This window comes from Siphateles boraxobius, unplaced genomic scaffold (genome assembly GCF_051911475.1).
Source record: "Siphateles boraxobius isolate OS27281-9 unplaced genomic scaffold, OSU_SipBor_1 86, whole genome shotgun sequence".
Classification (NCBI taxonomy): domain Eukaryota; kingdom Metazoa; phylum Chordata; class Actinopteri; order Cypriniformes; family Leuciscidae; genus Siphateles; species Siphateles boraxobius.
This window is the reverse complement of record NW_027509215.1, coordinates 2,458,442-2,483,346: the sequence shown is the minus strand read 5'-3', so window position 1 is coordinate 2,483,346 and position 24,905 is coordinate 2,458,442. Positions and strand designations below refer to the sequence as shown.

The following is a 24,905-nucleotide window of genomic DNA, read 5'->3' as shown; positions in this document are numbered from 1 at the left end:
GTTGGTCACACTTGATTCAAATTATGATTCATAGGTTTTTCATAAATTCTTTTTTTTTTTTTTGCAAATTCAGAATGATTTGCTTTGATTTCTCATGAAATTGTATTAAATATACCAAGTAAAATGCATTCTAAATTCTTTTAAAACTTTCTTTGACTAGCTAGAAAAAGAAACTACGAAGGATTGTTTATTGCACCAAAAGTAGTTTGAGAGGAAGTTTAAATATATGTCCAGTTCAAGTCACATGATGTTTGTTAACATATAGACCACACAACATAATAATAACTGAATTTACACAAAAGATCCAGATCAAAAGTTTACATGTGCTTGATTCTTAATAGTGTGTGTCGTTACCTGGATGATCAAAAGCTGTAAACATTCACTGATGCTCAAGGCAACACAACCCATTAAGAGCCAGTGGGTGTAAACCTTTTAACAGGATGATTGGAAATTGTTCTTATTTTATTTAAAAGAACTTGTTTTTTTAGCCCTGCCCTGCAACAAGAAAGAACAATTTACACCCCAATCATCTTGTAAAATGTTTACACTCCCTGAATTTGAATGCATTGTGTTTTCTTCTGGAGCACCAGTAAATGTTTTCACCATTTGTAATAGTTGTGTAAGAAGAGTCCCTCAGTGTGAAAAGATGGATCTCAAAAATCTTACAGTCACTGTTGGAAAAGGGGTTTAAATATGAATAAGATGCTGGAAACCCAAAGAATGTGCTGGACCTGGAGGATATTTCTGAAGAACAGAACTGCTCCGGATGGACAAACGTGGGACTTATCATAAAAACAGATCATAAAAACAGTCATGGATCATCTAGGTAATGACACCATACTGAGAATCAATTAAGTGTATGCAAACTTTTGAACTGCTTCATTTGTGTGAATGCAGATATTATAATATCTTGTGGACTATGTAAACATCTGTTATAATAAAACATATTTGTTGCAGTGCTAAATAAAAAACAACGTAATTTAACTGAGCAAAACAATTTCATATTTTACTAGAACAGTTTAAAAAAAATAAACGTTTTCAAAAATTCTTTAGTCCCAGAATACAAAATGATACATTAAATGGAGAATAATCACATAATACAGTCACCCTGAGATTAAAAGTCTGGTTTAACAGCACTATATAGACAAAAGAACAGACAATGCTTTTAAACCAAGCTGAAGTTACAGTATTTTATGGCATTGAATTACTAAACCCAAATTATAACTTCTGGTTCAGAAGCTCTAAATAAATATGAACATCAATGTGAGAACTGCTCCGTCAAGATTCAAATTACACCCGTTTCAAAAAAATAAAACCTTTTACTATATCACCACTGATTAATGTATCAGCCTTTAAATTATGGATCTAAACTCTTATAGTGTTCCGAGTTATTCAGTTTGTGTTTTTTTTAAGAGCGATCAAAGTAGAGCTCTCATATTAAACACCCAGAGTATAAGCCTACCTTGGAGTTCCATCGGGTATCTTTCAGTCCAATCATCCTCCCCAACCATTGAGTAAGTGGGCCGCTTAATAAGGAGAGAATGATGAGTGTTAAGCAGTTCATTAACATGGAGTAAACAGATGCACACAACATTAGTTGAAAATCAAAAGTCCTTTATAGTTCACCACGGTCTCATTATAACAAACACACATTATAGGAAATTCCTCATCACTTACAGGAGCAGATGACTGAAATTCCACCCTTCCGTCTGGCCCTGCTTGAAAAGAACTAGTTAGATCTTGTGACAGCTGGAATAATGTAAAGCACAATCCCAGATAGCAAGGTAACATTGATACAATGCTGAGTTTTTATCCAAAATATTATCTTGGTCGAGACTGACTTTCAATGTTTAAAGTATGTTGGATCAGAAATTTGATGAAAGCCGACAGCACACATGGGTGGATAAATGCCATCGTTGTTGGAAAACTGATTGGAATTTTAGTTTTGCATGTGCCCTCAGTAGTCTAATTAATGCTTAATTAATGCGTTTTTTATTTTTAAGTGGTTTTCTCTTTGTAATGGTGCAGCAATATGACAACATTTAAGTTATTTTCAATGTTTCAACAATAGTGATTTAAAATCAACATGGCAGTGTAAATTTTTTTTTACATTAAAATGTCAGCATTAACTGAGGGTGCAAACATGATGTTGAACTAACATCACATTGTAAAATTGATTCAACAACATTGCCATTGATTCTTTTTGCTAATTTTAGCATTAAATCAATGGCCGTGTTGAATTAACATCACATTATGATGTTGATTCGTTAGGAGGCATTTCGAAAACAGCATTATTTTGTAGTGTTGGTTGGTCACACTTGATTTGAATTATGATTCATAGGTTTTTGGCAAAAAAATAATATTTTTTACTTGTTTTTCTTTTTGAAATTCAGAATGATTTGCTTTAATTTCTAATGAAATTGTATTAAATACTAAATAAAATGCATTTACGTTTTTTAAATACTTTCTTTGACTTAAAAGAAAAATAAACTATATAGGATTGTTTATTCCACCAAAAGTAATTTGAGAGAAACTTTAAATATATGTCCAGTTCAAGTCACATGATGTTCGTAAACATATAGACCACACAATATAATAATAACTGAATTTACACAAAAGATCCAGATCAAAAGTTTACATGTGCATGATTCTTAATAGTGTGAGTTGTTACCTGGATGATCAAAAGCTGTAAACATTCACTGATGCTCAAGGCAACACAACCCATTAAGAGCCAGTGGGTGTAAACCTTTTAACAGGATGATTGGAAATTGTTCTTATTTTATTTAAATAACTTGTTATTTTAGCCCTGCCCTGCAACAAGAAGGAACAATTTACACCCCAATCATCTTTTAAAATGTTTACACCCCCTGAATTTGAATGCATTGTGTTTTCTTCTGGAGCACCAGTAAATGTTTTCACCATTTGTAATAGTTGTGTAAGAAGAGTCCCTCAGTGTGAAAAGATGGATCTCAAAAATCTTACAGTCACTGTTGGAAAAGGGGTTTAAATATGAATAAGATGCTGGAAACCCAAAGAATGTGCTGGACCTGGAGGATATTTCTGAAGAACAGAACTGCTCCGGATGGACAAACGTGGGACTTATCATAAAAACAGATCATAAAAACAGTCATGGATCATCTAGGTAATGACACCATACTGAGAATCAATTAAGTGTATGCAAACTTTTGAACTGCTTCATTTGTGTGAATGCAGATATTATAATATCTTGTGGACTATGTAAACATCTGTTATAATAAAACATATTTGTTGCAGTGCTAAATAAAAAACAACGTAATTTAACTGAGCAAAACAATTTCATATTTTACTAGAAATTAAACGTTTTCAAAAATTCTTTAGTCCCACAATATAAAATGATACATTAAATGGAGAATAATCACATAATACAGTCACCCTGAGATGAAAAGTCTGGTTTAACAGCACTATATAGACAAAAGAACAGACAATTTTTTTAAACCAAGCTGAAGTTACAGTTTTTGTTGCATTGAATTACTAAACCCAAATTATAACTTCTGGTTCAGAAGCTCTAAATAAATATGACCATCAATGTGAGAACTGCTCCGTCAAGATTCAAATTACACCTGTTCAAAAAAATAAAACCTTTTACTATATCACCACTAATTAATGTATCAGCTTTTAAATTATGGATCTAAACTCTTATAGTGTTTCCTGTTATTCAGTTTGTGATTTATTTCAAGAGTGATCAAATTAGAGCTCTCATATTAAACACCCAGAGTATAAGCCTACCTTGGAGTTCCATCGGGTATATTTCAGTCCAATCATCCACCTCAACCTCAAAAGAATGATGAGTGTTAAGCAGTTCATTAACATGGAGTAAACAGATGCACACAACATTAGTTGAAAATCAAAAGTCCTTCAGAGTTCACCACGATCTCATTATAACAAACAAACATTATAGGAAATTCCTCATTACTTACAGAAACAACTGAGTTCCACGAGGGTCCCACCCTTCTGTCTGGCCCTGCGCCTAAAAGAACTAGTTAGATCTTGTGACAGCTGGAATAATGTAAAGCACAATCCCAGATAGCAAGGTAACATTGATACAATGCTGAGTTTTCATCCAAAATATTATCTTGGTCGAGACTGACTTTCAATGTTTAAAGTATGTTGGATCAGAAATTTGATGAAAGCCGACAGCACACATGGGTGGATAAATGTCCATCGTTGTTTAAAAATTGATTGGAATTTTAGTTTTGCATGTGCCCTCAGTAGTCTAATCAATGTCTCTTTTCCTGTCAACACTGCATTGGCTCCCTATTAAATATCGTATAAATTTTAAAATATTGCTGATTACTTACAAAGCACTAAATGGTTTAGCTCCCCAGTACTTGAGCGAGCTGTTAACACATTATAGACCTTCACGTCTATTGCGATCTCAAAACTCCGGCCAGTTGATAATACCTAGAATATCTAAATCGACTGCTGGCCGTAGATCCTTTTCCTATTTAGCACCAAAACTTTGGAACAATCTTCCTAACATTGTCCGGGAAGCAGACACAGTCTGTCAGTTCAAAGCTAGACTAAAAACACATCTCTTTGACCTAGCATTCACATAACACTCTATAGACTCCTATAATTCAATATTAGGCTGCTTAGATTAGGTCAGCCGGAACTGGGAACACTTCCCTTAAATCCTGATGTACTCGTTGCATCATAAGAAGAATGGCATCTACGCTAATTTTAGTGTCTTTGTTTATCCCGAGGTTTTCCCGCAGCCTGCCGGATCCAGGCCGTTTCCAGATCTGACGAAGGACTTTCGCCTGGACCCGATGACAATGCAGTGCTGAAGTGCCAACTAGCCTCTCCCTATGGAGGATCCCTATACCACTCTGCAAAGCGTTGTGGAATTTTTCGGTTCGCGTACCTACCCAAAGTAATACGATAAAATAAAATTCTGCATCAAAATTTATAGACAAGACAAGTAGTTTGTTTAGGCATGGTTTGTAAGGAATTACAAACCTGCGCACATATATTCAAACGCACATAACTATAGAATCAATTCTTAATGCGCATGTGAACGCCATCAGCGTCTATCACAGGTTCACGTTTAAAGTCTGTTTAGAGAGAACGGTGTTGTCTTAGCGGCCCCTAATTTAATAACAAATGATCATTTAGACGGAAGTGAATCAATCAAAACTAACTTTAGCTGGAAAAAACATTTTTCAAGAAACACTATAAAACCAGCTTTGAAACAATCTACATTGTTAAAAGCGCTATATAAATGAGGATGACCTGACTTGACTTAATGCTTAATTAATGCGTTTTTTATTTTAAGTGGTTTTCTCTTTGTAATGGTGCAGCAATATGACAAAATTTAAGTTATTTTCAATGTTTCAACAATAGTGATTTAAAATCAACATGGCAGTGTAATTTTTTTTTTACATTAAAATGTCAGCATTAACTGAGGGTGCAAACATGATGTTGAACTAACATCACATTGTAAAATTGATTCAACAACATTGCCATTGATTCTTTTTGCTAATTTTAGCATTAAATCAATGGCCGTGTTGAATTAACATCACATTATGATGTTGATTCGTTAGGAGGCATTTCGAAAACAGCATTATTTTGTAGTGTTGGTTGGTCACACTTGATTTGAATTATGATTCATAGGTTTTTGGCAAAAAAATAATATTTTTTACTTGTTTTTCTTTTTGAAATTCAGAATGATTTGCTTTAATTTCTAATGAAATTGTATTAAATACTAAATAAAATGCATTTACGTTTTTTAAATACTTTCTTTGACTTAAAAGAAAAATAAACTATATAGGATTGTTTATTCCACCAAAAGTAATTTGAGAGAAACTTTAAATATATGTCCAGTTCAAGTCACATGATGTTCGTAAACATATAGACCACACAATATAATAATAACTGAATTTACACAAAAGATCCAGTTCAAAAGTTTACATGTGCTTGATTCTTAATAGTGTGTGTCGTTACCTGGATGATCAAAAGCTGTAAACATTCACTGATGCTCAAGGCAACACAACCCATTAAGAGCCAGTGGGTGTAAACCTTTTAACAGGATGATTGGAAATTGTTCTTATTTTATTTAAATAACTTGTTATTTTAGCCCTGCCCTGCAACAAGAAGGAACAATTTACACCCCAATCATCTTTTAAAATGTTTACACCCCCTGAATTTGAATGCATTGTGTTTTCTTCTGGAGCACCAGTAAATGTTTTCACCATTTGTAATAGTTGTGTAAGAAGAGTCCCTCAGTGTGAAAAGATGGATCTCAAAAATCTTATAGTCACTGTTGGAAAAGGGGTTTAAATATGAATAAGATGCTGGAAACCCAAAGAATGTGCTGGACCTGGAGGATATTTCTGAAGAACAGAACTGCTCCGGATGGACAAACGTGGGACTTATCATAAAAACAGATCATAAAAACAGTCATGGATCATCTAGGTAATGACACCATACTGAGAATCAATTAAGTGTATGCAAACTTTTGAACTGCTTCATTTGTGTAAATGCAGATATTATAATATCTTGTGGACTATATGTAAACATCTGTTATAATAAAACATATTTGTTGCAGTGCTAAATAAAAAACAACATGTAATTTAACTGAGCAAAACAATTTCATATTTTACTAGAACAGTTTAAAAAAAATAAACGTTTTCAAAAATTCTTTAGTCCCAGAATACAAAATGATACATTAAATGGAGAATAATCACATAATACAGTCACCCTGAGATTAAAAGTCTGGTTTAACAGCACTATATAGACAAAAGAACAGACAATGCTTTTAAACCAAGCTGAAGTTACAGTATTTTATGGCATTGAATTACTAAACCCAAATTATAACTTCTGGTTCAGAAGCTCTAAATAAATATGACCATCAATGTGAGAACTGCTCCGTCAAGATTCAAATTACACCCGTTTCAAAAAAATAAAACCTTTTACTATATCACCACTGATTAATGTATCAGCCTTTAAATTATGGATCTAAACTCTTATAGTGTTCCGAGTTATTCAGTTTGTGTTTTTTTTAAGAGCGATCAAAGTAGAGCTCTCATATTAAACACCCAGAGTATAAGCCTACCTTGGAGTTCCATCGGGTATCTTTCAGTCCAATCATCCTCCCCAACCATTGAGTAAGTGGGCCGCTTAATAAGGAGAGAATGATGAGTGTTAAGCAGTTCATTAATATGGAGTAAACAGATGCACACAACATTAGTTGAAAATCAAAAGTCCTTTATAGTTCACCACGGTCTCATTATAACAAACACACATTATAGGAAATTCCTCATCACTTACAGGAGCAGATGACTGAAATTCCACCCTTCCGTCTGGCCCTGCTTGAAAAGAACTAGTTAGATCTTGTGACAGCTGGAATAATGTAAAGCACAATCCCAGATAGCAAGGTAACATTGATACAATGCTGAGTTTTTATCCAAAATATTATCTTGGTCGAGACTGACTTTCAATGTTTAAAGTATGTTGGATCAGAAATTTGATGAAAGCCGACAGCACACATGGGTGGATAAATGCCATCGTTGTTGGAAAACTGATTGGAATTTTAGTTTTGCATGTGCCCTCAGTAGTCTAATTAATGCTTAATTAATGCGTTTTTTATTTTTAAGTGGTTTTCTCTTTGTAATGGTGCAGCAATATGACAACATTTAAGTTATTTTCAATGTTTCAACAATAGTGATTTAAAATCAACATGGCAGTGTAAATTTTTTTTTACATTAAAATGTCAGCATTAACTGAGGGTGCAAACATGATGTTGAACTAACATCACATTGTAAAATTGATTCAACAACATTGCCATTGATTCTTTTTGCTAATTTTAGCATTAAATCAATGGCCGTGTTGAATCAACATCACATTATGATGTTGATTCGTTAGGAGGCATTTCGAAAACAGCATTATTTTGTAGTGTTGGTTGGTCACACTTGATTCGAATTATGATTCATATGTTTTTGGAAACAACAAAAAAAAAAAAAATTTCTTTTTGCAAATTCAGAATGATTTGCTTTGATTTCTAATGAAATTGTATTAAGTACTAAATAAAATGCATTTAAGTTTTTTTAATACTTTCTTTGACTTAAGGAAAAATAAACTATATACGATTGTTTATTGCACCAAAAGAAATTTGAGAGAAACTTTAAATATATGTCCAGTTCAAGTCACATGATGTTTGTTAACATATAGACCACACGACATAATAATAACTGAATTTACACAAAAGATCCAGATCAAAAGTTTACATGTGCATGATTCTTAATAGTGTGAGTTGTTACCTGGATGATCAAAAGCTGTAAACATTCACTGATGCTCAAGGCAACACAACCCATTAAGAGCCAGTGGGTGTAAACCTTTTAAAAGGATGATTGGAAATTGTTCTTATTTTATTTAAAAGAACGTTTTATTTTAGCAATGCCCTGCAACAAGAAGGAACAATTTACACCTCAATCATTTTGTAAAATGTTTACACCCCCTGAATTTGAATGCATTGTGTTTTCTTCTGGAGCACCAGTAAATGTTTTCACGATTTGTAATAGTTGTGTAAGAAGAGTCCCTCAGTGTGAAAAGATGGATCTCAAAAATCTTATAGTCACTGTTGGAAAAGGGGTTTAAATATGAATAAGATGCTGGAAACCCAAAGAATGTGCTGGACCTGGAGGATATTTCTGAAGAACAGAACTGCTCAGGACAAACGTGGGACTTATCATAAAAACAGATCATAAAAACAGTCATGGATCATCTAGGTAATGACACCATACTGAGAATCAATTAAGTGTATGCAAACTTTTGAACTGCTTCATTTGTGTAAATGCAGATATTATAATATCTTGTGGACTATATGTAAACATCTGTTATAATAAAACATATTTGTTGCAGTGCTAAATAAAAAACAACATGTAATTTAACTGAGCAAAACAATTTCATATTTTACTAGAACAGTTTAAAAAAAATAAACGTTTTCAAAAATTCTTTAGTCCCAGAATACAAAATGATACATTAAATGGAGAATAATCACATAATACAGTCACCCTGAGATTAAAAGTCTGGTTTAACAGCACTATATAGACAAAAGAACAGACAATGCTTTTAAACCAAGCTGAAGTTACAGTATTTTATGGCATTGAATTACTAAACCCAAATTATAACTTCTGGTTCAGAAGCTCTAAATAAATATGACCATCAATGTGAGAACTGCTCCGTCAAGATTCAAATTACACCCGTTTCAAAAAAATAAAACCTTTTACTATATCACCACTGATTAATGTATCAGCCTTTAAATTATGGATCTAAACTCTTATAGTGTTCCGAGTTATTCAGTTTGTGTTTTTTTTAAGAGCGATCAAAGTAGAGCTCTCATATTAAACACCCAGAGTATAAGCCTACCTTGGAGTTCCATCGGGTATCTTTCAGTCCAATCATCCTCCCCAACCATTGAGTAAGTGGGCCGCTTAATAAGGAGAGAATGATGAGTGTTAAGCAGTTCATTAATATGGAGTAAACAGATGCACACAACATTAGTTGAAAATCAAAAGTCCTTTATAGTTCACCACGGTCTCATTATAACAAACACACATTATAGGAAATTCCTCATCACTTACAGGAGCAGATGAGTGAAATTCCACCCTTCCGTCTGGCCCTGCTTGAAAAGAACTAGTTAGATCTTGTGACAGCTGGAATAATGTAAAGTATAATCCCAGATAGCAGGGTAACATTGATACAATGCTGAGTTTTTATCCAAAATATTATCTTGGTCGAGACTGACTTTCAATGTTTAAAGTATGTTGGATCAGAAATTTGATGAAAGCCGACAGCACACATGGGTGGATAAATGCCATCGTTGTTGGAAAACTGATTGGAATTTTAGTTTTGCATGTGCCCTCAGTAGTCTAATTAATGCTTAATTAATGCGTTTTTTATTTTTAAGTGGTTTTCTCTTTGTAATGGTGCAGCAATATGACAACATTTAAGTTATTTTCAATGTTTCAACAATAGTGATTTAAAATCAACATGGCAGTGTAAATTTTTTTTTACATTAAAATGTCAGCATTAACTGAGGGTGCAAACATGATGTTGAACTAACATCACATTGTAAAATTGATTCAACAACATTGCCATTGATTCTTTTTGCTAATTTTAGCATTAAATCAATGGCCGTGTTGAATTAACATCACATTATGATGTTGATTCGTTAGGAGGCATTTCGAAAACAGCATTATTTTGTAGTGTTGGTTGGTCACACTTGATTCGAATTATGATTCATATGTTTTTGGAAACAACAACAAAAAAAAAAATTTCTTTTTGCAAATTCAGAATGATTTGCTTTGATTTCTAATGAAATTGTATTAAGTACTAAATAAAATGCATTTAAGTTTTTTTAATACTTTCTTTGACTTAAGGAAAAATAAACTATATACGATTGTTTATTGCACCAAAAGAAATTTGAGAGAAACTTTAAATATATGTCCAGTTCAAGTCACATGATGTTTGTTAACATATAGACCACACGACATAATAATAACTGAATTTACACAAAAGATCCAGATCAAAAGTTTACATGTGCATGATTCTTAATAGTGTGAGTTGTTACCTGGATGATCAAAAGCTGTAAACATTCACTGATGCTCAAGGCAACACAACCCATTAAGAGCCAGTGGGTGTAAACCTTTTAAAAGGATGATTGGAAATTGTTCTTATTTTATTTAAAAGAACGTTTTATTTTAGCAATGCCCTGCAACAAGAAGGAACAATTTACACCTCAATCATTTTGTAAAATGTTTACACCCCCTGAATTTGAATGCATTGTGTTTTCTTCTGGAGCACCAGTAAATGTTTTCACCATTTGTAATAGTTGTGTAAGAAGAGTCCCTCAGTGTGAAAAGATGGATCTCAAAAATCTTACAGTCACTGTTGGAAAAGGGGTTTAAATATGAATAAGATGCTGGAAACCCAAAGAATGTGCTGGACCTGGAGGATATTTCTGAAGAACAGAACTGCTCAGGACAAACGTGGGACTTATCATAAAAACAGATCATAAAAACAGTCATGGATCATCTAGGTAATGACACCATACTGAGAATCAATTAAGTGTATGCAAACTTTTGAACTGTTTGATTTGTGTAAATGCAGATATTATAATATCTTGTGGACTATATGTAAACATCTGTTATAATAAAACGTATTTGTTGCAGTGCTAAATAAAAAACAACATGTAATTTAACTGAGCAAAACAATTTCATATTTTACTAAAATAGGTTAAAAAAATTAAAAGTTTTCAAACATTCTTTAGTCTCAGAATACAAAATGATACATTAAATGGAGAATAATCACATAATACAGACACCCTGAGATGAAAAGTCTGGTTTAACAGCACTATATAGACAAAAGAACGTACTCGGTTACTAACGTAACCTCGGATCTCTCTAGAGAGGGAACGAGTACTGCGTAATATCTTACGCTATGGGGAAAACCTCTTTTCCACGAGATATTGAAGCTAAAAATTATCCTTAATTTTGAATTAATGTAAAACGCTGTGCAGCAGTATGCAGATATAGTCAGGACGGCTCGCGTGCCTATTGACTGCCCAGCGGCAACAGCAGCAGCCTATCGAGAGAGGCGCTGCGTGACACCATCCTATGGGGGCATTTCGCGCCCATTTCGTCACGTCCCGCCAGAAAAGGCGCAATCTCGCCCTATAAATATAGTTCGATAAGGCTGGTACACTGGTTTTCATCGCCGAAGCGAACCAGAGCTGTGTATGCACGGCAAGATACGCAGTACTCGTTCCCTCTCTAGAGAGAACCGAGGTTACGTTAGTAACCGAGTACGTTCTCTTACGAGAGTATCTCTCGTACTTCGTAATATCTTACGCTATGGGGAACACAATGCAAAACGCCGTGCGTACTGGGATCCGACACCAAGGTCCCAAGGGCAGTAGCCCGGGGCTCATGTAGTGCATAATCACCATAGACTCACAGAGAGTCGGAGAAGAGAGGCTGCAAGCATCATTCCCCATGAAATAGCATCCTATAGGAGCTAGTTATGTTAATAGTGTTTGACACAGGCAGGGTGAACGTGTTCAGTCTGAACTGGGTAATAGTACGGGTTATTCAACACCCACAGAGCCGTTTTATCGCTCAGTGAGCGATACATAAGCAAAACTCAGAATCTGGGCCGGCACAGCGGGGCAGATAGCACTGAATTCTATACCGACAGTAGGGCTGCACGATATTGGAAAAAAATTACATTGCGATATTTTTTTCCCAACGATATATATTGCGATATTGCGAGCCAACAATCCAGGCTAAAGTCAATAATTACCATTCCAATGATATCAATAAATTCACTAATAAGCAAGCTGACAAAAAGGTCACTTATGTTTTATTCCAAAATTAGAACATATTTCTGTAAACAGAAAAGCAGAACAGATTTTTAAATAAAAAAGCAGCTTTACACCACCAACCCTCTGATTGGTTTACAAAAATATAACTGAAAATATATATATTTTTTTTATAAAACAACTTATAAGCATTTTGGTTCACAATCTTTTGTTTTTAAGTCAACTTTTCTTAGCCAAAGTGCCAAAGTAAAACAGTGTTGGTCATCATCATAATGGCTAAATATATGAAATAAACAAAATGAAATAAAACTTTAATACATTTTGTATTAAATCTTCTAAAAAGAGTATTAGAACATATTGTAAACAGAAAAGCAGAACACATTTAAACAGCAGCTTTACACCAACCCCCTGATTGGTTCAAAAAAATATAACTTAAAATAAATATTTTTTTATAAAACAACTTAAGCATTTTGGTTCACAATCTTTTTTAAGTCAACTTTTCTTAGCAAAAGTGCCAAAGTAAAACAGTGTTGGTCATCATCATAATGGCTAAATATATGAAATAAACAAAATGAAATAAAACTTCTCCTAAACTGAGTATTCTTTAGCATGATGCATGCTTATGTATTCTGTATGCTTTGCTTACTCAAGGTTTTTAGCTAAGAACACAAGTCTATCAACCTTTGCAGGCTTGAGACAGGTTCGTTGGCAAGTGATGATGTTGCCACTAGTACTGAAAAGTCTCTCTGACGGCGAGCTTGTCGCAGGAATACACAAGTATTTGCGGGCAAGTCTGGCGAGTCGAGGAAAGCTTAGTTTGTGTACTTTCCACCATGCAAGTGGATCCTCCTCTTTGTCTATTGGAGGTGTTAGCATGTAGGTGTTTAACTCTGCTTCCACAGCATCCTTTAGGCTCAGAGAGGAATCACCCTTTGCTACAGTTTCACTCTGTTTAAAGAAGCTTCCCAAGGACTTCTTTGCTTTCTTTGCCTGGGGTGCACTGGCACTGGCACTGGCACTAGGCTCCACGTCAGTGCTGCAGCTTGATTTCTCCTGGCATTCCATCATCTGTGATGCCACTCTGGCCTTAACTTGGGTCTTCTTGTCTGCACTGATGAAGTCCATCTTGAACCGGGGGTCCAAAAAAGATGCCATATCTAGCAGCTTCTGAGTATCATCATCTTCGTATTTCTCGTTGAGGTAGTCCAGTATCTTCTTCTTTATGTTCTTGGTCAGGTCTGTGTCTTCCTCTTGCATTTCCAGTAGTGAAGTGTTGAAGAGCTGAAGAACTGGCTTTACAAAGGACACACTGACATATTCATCCCCTGAAAGTGCATCAGTGAAATCCAGCATTGGGACCAGTGACTTGCTTACAGATTCTAGGACATCTATATCTTGCCAGGTTGGAATTAGATGCCGCACCTTCTTGTCTGCAGACAGGACCTGAGTTAAAGCCTGCTGCTGCTCTAATATCCTGCTGATCATCATCTGTCTGGAACCCCATCTTGTTTGGCATTCTGAGATAAGACAATGTGATGGTAGATTGAGTTCCTTCTGGACTTTTGAAAGGGCATCTCTGGCCTTCCAGCTGTGAGAGAAGTGGCTCACCAGCTTCTTGCAGACTCCTACAGCACGATCAATGCGACCATCGTTTTTCACTGCATTTTCTAAGCGGAGAAAACAAACAAAACATTGCGAACTTTAATTATTGAAGCACACGATTTTATTTTTTAACAATAAATGTGGTCATAATTATTATTTTTTTTGCCACTGATTAAATAAGTTGTTGTTTAAAATTAAATGTTTAGTTTCTGTATTTTTTTTCTTACGTTTTAAAGCTCTACACACATGCAACACATTAATTTTACAAGTTTTTGTCAGGTTCAAGACAGGTTATTAAGTAAAACAGCTGAGTAAAAATGTATATTTAGGATAAGGATCATGGTCATTACTCACCAACTGCAAGATGCAGTCTGTGGCCGAAGCACTGTAGCCTGGTCCACTTGTTCAGAGCGGCAGCTCTCACCATGTTCGCTGCATTGTCTGTTGTTATACAGACTTGACGTGTCTCATCTAAGCCCCAAGCCGCCACCGCTTCTCTCAGGGCCTCTCCGATATTCTCGGCTGTATGACTCTCCGGGAAAAATGCCGTCTGCAAACAGCGACTTTTTATCTCAAAGTCCTCTGTGAGGAAATGGACCGTCAGACTTATGTAGGGCTCCGTTGTCCTGCTGGACCACAAGTCTGTTGTAGCTGCATAATATTCCACGTGTGACAGCAGCTCTGCTTCAATCTTAGATTTGCATTTTTCATACAGCTCTTTTATCGCAACTTGGGAAAAATGTGTGCGGGATGGTATAACATACCTCCTGTCAAGCGTTCGGATCATTTTCTTAAATCCTTCTTTGGCGACGGTGTTTAATGGCAACATATCTTTAGCGATATGAAACGTTATTGCGTCTGTTATTTCTTTATGTCGTTGAGAGCCTTTCTGGTAAGGTGTCACACTGGCAAAAGCATCGCAAATAGTTTTTTGTTTTGGTTCACATCCAGATTTGACTTTGTATTCGTCGTAAAGAGCTTTGTGGTGCCGTTTTAAGTGATCAGACAAATTGGTGGTGTTTCCATGTTTTGTGGCCACAACTTTATAACACTCCAGGCAAATTACCTGTTTTTGGTCAACATCCTCCTTTTTGTAGCCGAAATAGTCCCAAATAGCTGATTTTGACTTTCTTTTTGGTACGAAATCATCCTTTGCTTGCGGCGGATTCTCTTCGTCGCTCATTTTTAGCTACAGGATTGCCGGAGAATGTTGGCTGTGAGCGGTGCCGGTGACCAGCAGCACAGCGAACCAATCACTGTGCAGGCACGCGGAACGTGCATGTCACCCCAGCAACAAGCCATACAACAAACTCGTGTTTACTGTGTGCTACCGTTCTCTTAATACGTCCGGGTGCTACCATTCTTCACATCGCATGTTCCGACGATGTGACTATCGCGCATGCGCACATCGCGATGTCGATGCCTACACAGAATATCGTTCAGCCCTAACCGACAGAAGCTTGGCTTGTAAGGCGAGAATCTCTAGGTTATAAAACCTTATAAATGTAGGCGGCGAGGCCCTCGCCTGCATGATCGTGTTTAACACTACTCCGGGAGGTTAGCGGGTACCCGTTGATGGCCCATGCGTGTAGGGACCATAGTTGCGGGCGAGGATGCCAAATCGAGCCCTTGGCCTGAGAGAGGAGGTCTTTCCTCAGCGGTATTGGCCACGGGGCAGTGCTGGTCAGCCGCATCAGGACCGGAAACCACGTCTGGTTTGTCCAGGGCGGAGCCACAAGCAGCACTGGGCATCCGTTTTCCCTGATTCGCTCCAGCACTTGAGGCAGGAGTGAGACGGGGGGAAAAGCATAGAGGGGACAGCGGGGCCAAGCATGGGCCAGCGCGTCCTTGCTCTTGGAGAAATATTTCAGACAGTGAGCGTTCTCGTGAGACGCGAACAGGTCCACCTGCGCTCTGCCGAATGTCTCCCACAGTAGTTGGATCGTCTGCGGGTGCAGCGACCATTCCCCTGCTGGGACATTGTTTCTGGACAGTCTGTCTGGTCCCAGATTCAGGCGACCAGGCACATGCGCCGCTTTCAGCAAAAGCAGGTATTCTGAGCCCAGACCAGGAGGCGTTCCGTTAGCCTGTAAAGGTTTCGGGACTTGATGCCGCCCTAGCGATTTATGTATGCCACCACTGACATGTTGTCCGACCGGACCAAGACGTGGTGGCCCTTTATCTGGGGACAGAAGCGCCGTAGCGCGTTGTCGACTGCCATCATTTCCAGCAGTTTATCTGTAGGAGCTTTTCCCGTTCTGACCACTGGCCAAAGAACGGTCTGCTCTCGAGCAGCGCTCCCCATCCCGAGGTGGAGGCGTCCGTGGACACCACCGTCACACTCGAGGGAGTCCCCAGACTCACACCAGACTGATACCAGTCGGTTTTCTGCCAAGGTTCCAAAGCTGAGACGCATTTCAGATCGACCCGGAGGCGAATCAGACCAGCGGTCCATGCCCCGGGCGGAACTCGCGCTTTCAGCCACAGCTGCAGTGGGCGCATGCGAAGCAGACCCAGCTGGAGCACTGAAGCTGCTGAGGCCATGAGGCCCAGCATTTTATGGAACCTTTTGAGCTGGACAATCGAGCCGCGGCGAAAGGATTTCACGGCGCGCTGAATGTCCCGTTCGCGCTCTGGCGACAGACGCGCTGCCATAGCGAGTCCACCACTGTTCCCAGAAAATAAATTTTCTGCCTGGGAGACAGCGAGCTCTTCGCCCAATTGACTGAGAGACCCAGATTCTCGAGATGCTCGAGTAATGTGGCCCTATGTTCTATGAGCTCTGATTGTGATCGAGCTAGAATCAGCCAATCGTCCAAGTAGTTCAAAACTCGCATGCCCTGAAGTCTCAGGGGTGCGAGAGCCGCGTCCATGCACTTCGTAAATGTACGGGGTGCCAGGGACAGGCCGAACGGCAGGACTTTGTATTGGTATGCCTGGCCCTCGAAGGCGAATCTCAAGAAATGCCTGTGACGTGACGCTATTTGTATTTGAAAATAGGCGTCTTTCAGATCTATTGACATGAACCAGTCCTCCTGGCGAACTTGCGCGAGGATTTTCCTGGTTGTAATCATTCTGAACTGGCGCTTCATGAGCGTTTTGTTCAGCCGTCGCAGATCTAGAATGGGTCTGAGACCCCTGTCTTTTTTTGGTACCAGAAAATACCTGCTGTATAGACCCCCGTCGCTCTGAGCCTGAGATAAAGGTTCTATAGCCCCTTTGCTCAGTAGTTTCGCTATCTCGGCTCGAAGTAGATGAGATACTTCGTTTTTTACAGTCGTTTCGACTCGCGCCGCGCAAAGGCGGGGGCGTCGAGTGAACTGCAGCGAATAGCCTCTTTTTATAGTGTTCAGCACCCATTTTGATACCCCGGGAAGCTTTGCCCACGCATCTGCGCGAATAGCTAGAGGTAGAATGAAATCTGGGCTCTGGCTGCGGCATAGCGGCGGCCGGAGAGCTCCGGTGTGCTGAGAAATAGACACTGTGTTTGCAGTGTGCGAGGCGGGGGGTGCGCTGATCACAGCGGGCAGCCCGACCGCGCTCGGCTACTCTCTGACAGGTTGTGGAGAGAAGGTGAGCGGGACGAGCCCCGTGTCTGTGCGGGAATGTGGGCGCGGGATAGCGGGCACACTCACTGCAGTGAGAACACTGTCGGCTCGCGCCGATTGAATATGTGTTGGTTTCGTTTTTACAGAAGCCGTGGGACATGTTTCGTGTAGTGTTTTTGGGCACTGTATTGTGTGCACGTACACTACATTTATTGCACAATCGACATGAGTCGATTTTATTTGTGCTAGCCCTGTATTGTGATGGGCTGTGTCTGCGTGTGGGAATGGGCACTGAGACGTGGGCATTCTTACAACACTCATAACACCGTCGGCAGTGGCCGGAACACCAGAAAATACACTCTTTATTGGATTTATCTGGTTAGCCGTAAAAACGGCTTTTCTGTGCAGGCAAGCGGGTAAATGGACCGGCTTGTTGACTGCTAAATACGCTGGAACAGTCACATTGCATGGAACTGGACGAGCGAAACGTTTCGGTGAAAACGTCGCATTCCTCGCTATCTGATGCCAGGAGAGAACAGACCTCGGTTGTTTCGGCGGCGGACGGCGGCTGCTGTCCGTCGGGGAGGGACTCGAGCGATGCCGGCGAAGCTGGCGGGCGAACCGGCGAGCTTTGGCGGGCAGGAGAAGGCTCGGGGCCACGCTGGGCACGGCGCTTTTTACGACGCGGCGCTACGGCGGGCTGAAGTGCAGGCTCTGAGAAGGATGCCAGGCGAGTCCTCAGAGTCACCATAGGCAGTAGCTCACAGTGAGGGCATCCGCCGTCGACGAGAGCGAGAGCCGCATGATCCTCACCCAGGCAGGAAACGCAGATGACATGACGGTCCCCGTCGCTGAGTGTGGCTCGGCAGGAGTCGCAGGATCTTTGCAGCTTGAAAAAGACGCAGCTCTTTTAGCAGAGAGAGAGACAGTGAAAAAATGTGTGTCGCAGCGGCGAACACACACACACAGTAATTGAAAGGATATAACGCCGGAAAGCGTAGCAGGTACGGCGGCTAAAGGCGGCGGTGCCAGCGACTTCAGACACAAAGGCTCGTCCCGCTGTGTGCTTGTCCTCAGACGGCGTTGCTTCTCACTCCGGATCCAGCGATGCGTGATGCTTCGCTGAAGAGATGAAAATCAGTGTACCAGCCTTATCGAGCTATATTTATAGGGCGAGATTGCGCCTTTTCTGGCGGGACGTGACAAAATGGGCGCGAAATGCCCCCATAGGATGGTGTCACGCAGCGCCTCTCTCGATAGGCTAATGCTGTTGCCGCAGGGCAGCCAATAGGCACGCGAGCCGTCCTGACTATATCTGCATACTGCTGCACAGCGTTTTACATTAATTCAAAATTAAGGATAATTTTAGCTTCAATATCTCGTGGAAAAGAGGTTTTCCCCATAGCGTAAGATATTACGCAGTACGAGAGATACTCTCGTAAGAGAACAGACAATGCTTTTAAACCAAGCTGAAGTTACAGTATTTTGTTGCATTGAATTACTAAACCCAAATTATAACTTCTGATTCAGTAGCTCTAAATAAATATGACCATCAATGTGAGAACTGCTCCGTCAAGATTCAAATTACACCCGTTTCAAAAACCACTGATTAATGTATCAGCTTTTAAATAATGGATCTAAACTCTAATAGTGTTCAGAGTTATTCAGTTTGTGATTTATTTCAAGAGCGATCAAAGTAGAGCTCTCATATTAAACACCCAGAGTATAAGCCTACCTTGTTGTCTCATCGGGTGTCTTTCAGTCCAATCATCCTCCCCAACCATTGAGTAAGTGGGCCGCTTAATAAGGAGAGAATGATGAGTGTTAAGCAGTTCATTAACATGGAGTGAACAGATGCACACAACATTAGTTGAAAATCAAAAGTCCTTTATAGTTCACCACGATCTCATTATAACAAACAAACATTAAAGGAAATTCCTCATTACTTACAGGAGCAGATGACTGAAATTCCACCCATCTGTCTGGCCCTGCGTGAAAAGAACTAGTTAGATCTTGTGACAGCTGGAATAATGTAAAGCACAATCCCAGATAGCAAGGTAACATTGATACAATGCTTTTTATTGTTTTTATCCAAAATATTATCTTGGTCGAGACTGACTTTCAATGTTTAAAGTATGTTGGATCAGAAATTTGATGAAAGCCGGCACACATGGGTGGATAAATGTCCATCGTTGTTTAAAAATTGATTGGAATTTTAGTTTTGCATGTGCCCTCAGTAGTCTAATCAATGTCTCTTTTCCTGTCAACACTGCATTGGCTCCCTATTAAATATCGTATAAATTTTAAAATATTGCTGATTACTTAAAAAGCACTAAATGGTTTAGCTCCCCAGTACTTGAGCGAGCTGTTAACGCATTATAGTCCTTCACGTCTATTGCCATCTCAAAACTCCGGCCAGTTGATAATACCTAGAATATCTAAATCGACTGCTGGCCGTAGATCCTTTTCCTATTTAGCACCAAAACTTTGGAACAATCTTCCTAACATTGTCCGGGAAGCAGACACAGTCTGTCAGTTCAAAGCTAGATTAAAAACACATCTCTTTGACCTAGCATTCACATAACACTCTATAGACTCCTATAATTCAATATTAGGCTGCTTAGATTAGGTGAACCGGAACTGGGAACACTTCCCTTAAATCCTGATGTACTCGTTGCATCATAAGAAGAATGGCATCTACGCTAATTTGTGTCTTTGTTTATCCCGAGGTTTTCCCGCAGCCTGCCGGATCCAGGCCGTTTCCAGATCTGACGAAGGACTTTCGCCTGGACCCGATGACAATGCAGTGCTGAAGTGCCAACTAGCCTCTCCCTATGGAGGATCCCTATACCACTCTGCAGATAAAGCGTTGTGGAATTTTTCGGTTCGCGTACCTACTCAAAGTAATACGATAAAATAAAATTCTGCATCAAAATTTATAGACAAGACAAGTAGTTTGTTTAGGCATGGTTTGTAAGGAATTACAAACCTGCGCACATATATTCAAACGCACATAACTATAGAATCAATTCTTAATGCGCATGTGAACGCCATCAGCGTCTATCACAGGTTCACGTTTAAAGTCTGTTTAGAGAGAACGGTGTTGTCTTAGCGGCCCCTAATTTAATAAAAAATGATCATTTAGACGGAAGTGAATCAATCAAAACTAACTTTAGCTGGAAAAAACATTTTTCAAGAACCACTATAAAACCAAACCAATATGTGTTACCTTAAATTATATGTTTATCTCTGTAAAGCTGCTTTGAAACAATCTACATTGTTAAAAGCGCTATATAAATGAGGATGACCTGACTTGACTTAATGCTTAATTAATGCGTTTTTTATTTTTAAGTGGTTTTCTCTTTGTAACGGTGCAGCAATATGACAACATTTAAGTTATTTTCAATGTTTCAACAATAGTGATTTAAAATCAACATGGCAGTGTAATTTTTTTTTTTACATTAAAATGTCAGCATTAACTGAGGGTGCAAACATGATGTTGAACTAACATCACATTGTAAAATTGATTCAACAACATTGCCATTGATTCTTTTTGCTAATTTTAGCATTGAATCAATGGCCGTGTTGAATCAACATCACATTATGATGTTGATTCGTTAGGAGGCATTTCGAAAACAGCATTATTTTGTAGTGTTGGTTGGTCACACTTGATTCGAATTATGATTCATAGGTTTTTGGCTAAAAAATTATTTTTCAACTTATTTTTCTTTTGCAAATTCAGAATGATTTGCTTTGATTTCTAATGAAATTGTATTAAATACTAAATAAAATGCATTTACGTTTTTTAAATACTGTCTTTGACTTAAATAAAAAGAAACTACGTACGATTGTTTATTGCACCAAAAGTAATTTAAAAGGAAATTTAAATATATGTCCAGTTCAAGTCACATGATGTTCGTAAATATATAGACCACACAACATAATAATAACTGAATTTACACAAAAGATCCAGATCAAAAGTTTACATGTGCATGATTCTTAATAGTGTGAGTTGTTACCTGGATGATCAAAAGCTGTAAACATTCACTGATGCTCAAGGCAACACAACCCATTAAGAGCCAGTGGGTGTAAACCTTTTAACAGGATGATTGGAAATTGTTCTTATTTTATTTAAATAACTTGTTTTTTTATCACTGCCCTGCAACAAGAAATAACAATTTACCCCCCAATCATATTGTAAAATGTTTACTTGAAGTCCTGCAGGCTGCAGACAGATTCTATTGCGCACGCATGCACACTCACAAACCTGCTCCTGTTGTTCCTGATGCGTCCAATAGGGGGATATACTGCGAAATAACATAATTAAATCGACTCTTACACATTAATAACCCGTCCATAGACAATTTTTTTGTTTTTTTGTTCATTTAAATATAAACTTTACAGTGTAGATCTGCACGCATTAAAATTTCTGTAGCTATTCAGTTGGGCTTCACTCTCTTCGCTCAGCATACAGAAGACTATGTGTTTTTGTGAATTTAAAATTTAAAATAGGCTACACAATTGGATCAACTATGTTATGACAAGTATATGACCTACTGCAGTTATAGGCCTTTTCTTCGTTTATATGGAAGACTGAGTGAAATATGTTGTTGTGAATTTATAGTTATATTTAGATATTAACCAAATTTAGCCCATTAGACATACAGTACCGTGTAATCATATGGATCCTTGATTAGCTAGTACAATTCTCTATTGGTCGTCATACAGCTACAGAACAGTGTCCTGCACAGAATTTTATGAAACACAATTTATCCCTTTTCTAAAATTCCAAGGGCCATTTAAAAGAAAGACACAATATTGTTTGTTCACATTTTTTTTTAACACCATGTATGAATTTTGATGACTCCCCTATGGTTTGCCCCTCTTCTTTAACTATTTTTTTAAAAGGACATCCATGGTGATTTTAGTGTGTGTGTGTGTGTGTGTGTGTGTGTGTGTGTGTTTGTAGAATTGATGTCCGGTGTGTGTGGATTGCATCAATTTGCTCCTGATCTTCAAAGTACAATGGCACAAGCACTTGTTGGTGGTGGAACAATAGTAAAAAAAAGTGTCATGCCACTTTGATTTCTTTTGGCCACCAATTATGGACTGTGCAGAGAAAATTGAAAATGACATTAAAACCATGTCCATGTATGTCTCGGTAAGTTGTTTATTTTGTAAGTCGTAAAAAAAAAGATGGGTGTTTATAAGTTTAGAGAGAGATTTTCATTTTCTTATAGCTAAAGCAAACACCTTTATGAAATGCAAGTTAAAAAGAATTTGGTAAAGACGGAGTATGAAAAAACACACATTAAGTGCACATACCCTACATTTTAGTCCAGACCAGTAAGCTATTTTAAGAAATGATATTGGAAATAATCAAAATATTTGAGTGAGTGTGCAGTTCAACTCTTTACTTAGAGAGAGATTTACATGTATACATATTTATGCATATTATAAATGTGTCTTTTGTGTGTTCACACCATAGACTGTAAAAAAACAAGTTCATATATTTCCAATATCTACTGTAACGTTGCTCCAGAAACCATGTGGAGTGTGTTTAATGCAAGGAGTAAACAGGGTCTTAACAGAAGAGGCCATCTTCACGCAAGCTAAAGACAGGCAACAAAAGAAAATGAATTTTAAAGTGAGAAAAGACTGGGGGCAGCTAAACCTACACGTGGTTAGCTTTGTTTAAGCCAGATAGAACATAAACCTGACCGTCAAGAACTTTTTGTCTCTCGAAATAAATTATAGACCCATCCATTGATATAGAAATGAATTGATATCTACCTACCAAGCTAATCGTTTATAAATAATAAATGTTGCATCATTGCTAAACAACAATAACTTTAGCAGATTATTTAACATACAAATGACAGAATCTATCATTTTTTGTCAGATTTTCATCCTAACGATAAAAATCCTGGGCAAGATTCATCTTCATATAGACAGAACCATTCAATGATCCTGATTTAAGAATATTCTCCTCTGATATAAAGTCCCTTTTTTCTTCTTTTAAGAAAATATCAAAACCTTTAAACTCAAAGGTTTCTAAAATAAATAATATCATTGAGTCTGCTGTAAAGAACCTTTATTTTTTTATATTGACAAAATGTAAAATTGTATTGATTTGTGTAGCATATCAATCTCTTTTGATGTCCCCCTTGTTATTTTTTTTCTCTTTCTCACTTTTAATGTCTTGTTTCCTTTCATGCAATACAAAATACATACATTTATTAATAAAAAAAAAAAAAGATTATTTACTAACATAACTGAATTCCTGTCGCTGTGCCCCTACTGGACGCATCAGGAACAACAGGGGCGTAAAACTGCCAGGGGCGTATATCTACCAACTGCTGGTCTCGACATGCATGAGACCTCTTTTTTTACAGTCTATGCATGAGACGGTTAAGCTTGGGCGGTGTTGTCCTCAGACTGTCATTACGTTCTGCAGTTAAACTCGATGCAGCGGTTTAGGATTTCATAACTACAGAGAAGATGAGATTTTGTAAAATAGGATTAGAAAACTAAATCAATTTGAGATTTGGTTCTGTAATACGAATTTCAGAAAAATCCTGAAATAACTAAAGTTAGTCAGATAGAAAGTGTCTGTAATAGCCTAGGGATCTTTTTGTCTAATCTGAAACAAAACATCTAACGTTACAGTATTCCTTCTAAATTTAGTTTCGCATTTATCATTTACAATAGTTTTACTTACCGTCTCGTGTGCGTTTTCTGAGCTCATTTGCCAGTTGATTACAGCCAATAGCCTCTAATATTTCGAGTGTTACAGGAACCGCGTCCTTCAATGTGAAAGTTTTCACCATTAATTCGGCGAGATCTGCAGGGTCTATAACTTTGTCGATTGTAATTATTTCGACGTGCGGGTTTTTCTTCCTATCGCACAATTTGCTTTTAAACTTCTTTTGGTTTTCTATCCCAAGTTTATCAAAAATATGATACAGGTCCGCTGATATGATCCGCTGCTTAGGCCTATTGCTCCGATAGTATTCATGTAGTGATCGGTCTGTGCGGAGTAACATTATTATTTTGAACAAATCTTTATTCGAGAACACCGAGTTGAATGTTCTCGGGTATTATTTTGTGTTGACCGCGCATGCGCAACATCTAGAGGTTCTGTACAGGAAACTAGGGGCGTCGTCCATAAAAAAATAAATAAAAAAGGTGCGTCGTCCATTTCTTTTACACATTTTCCCATTCTGTAAGTATAAATTGAAACACAACAATAATTTAAATTAAAATAAGCAACAAAAAAATGAAAATTGAAAATAAAGGGCACCACAAACATGTTAAATTCATTTGGGCTTTTCGATTTTATTTATTTTTAAAACTTTAAATTACAGATTCTAAATAGATTTTAAAGACCGTATTAA

General features: G+C 37.9%; 2 protein-coding genes across 4 annotated transcripts in view; both read right to left on the bottom strand.

Moving 5' to 3' along the window:
* nlrb5 (NOD-like receptor family B, member 5) overlaps positions 1-24,647 on the bottom strand; it is a 40,147-nt gene extending 15,500 nt beyond the window's left edge. Inside the window, exons 1-11 of one of the 3 annotated variants that reach the window (XM_077222368.1) lie at positions 24,230-24,626; positions 19,459-19,496; positions 19,244-19,307; positions 9,621-9,658; positions 9,406-9,469; positions 7,309-7,346; positions 7,094-7,157; positions 3,957-4,006; positions 3,766-3,811; positions 1,678-1,715; positions 1,463-1,526 (exon numbers count right to left, since the gene is read on the bottom strand). The gene's annotated coding sequence lies outside the window, so the exon portion shown is untranslated. Of the gene's footprint in view, positions 1-1,462; positions 1,527-1,677; positions 1,716-3,765; positions 3,812-3,956; positions 4,036-7,093; positions 7,158-7,308; positions 7,347-9,405; positions 9,470-9,620; positions 9,659-19,243; positions 19,308-19,458; positions 19,497-24,229 lie in introns of all 3 variants that reach the window. The other 2 variants (XM_077222366.1, XM_077222367.1) reach the window with 2 other exon arrangements.
* Positions 12,378-16,751, bottom strand: LOC143731438 (E3 SUMO-protein ligase ZBED1-like). Its single transcript, XM_077222384.1, has 2 exons — positions 14,315-16,751; positions 12,378-14,025 (listed from the first exon to the last, which is right to left on the bottom strand). Exons 1-2 carry the CDS (start codon positions 15,141-15,143, stop codon positions 13,001-13,003), a joined length of 1,854 nt encoding a protein of 617 aa, XP_077078499.1. The 5' UTR covers positions 15,144-16,751; the 3' UTR covers positions 12,378-13,000.
* Positions 24,648-24,905: the final 258 nt, after the last annotated feature.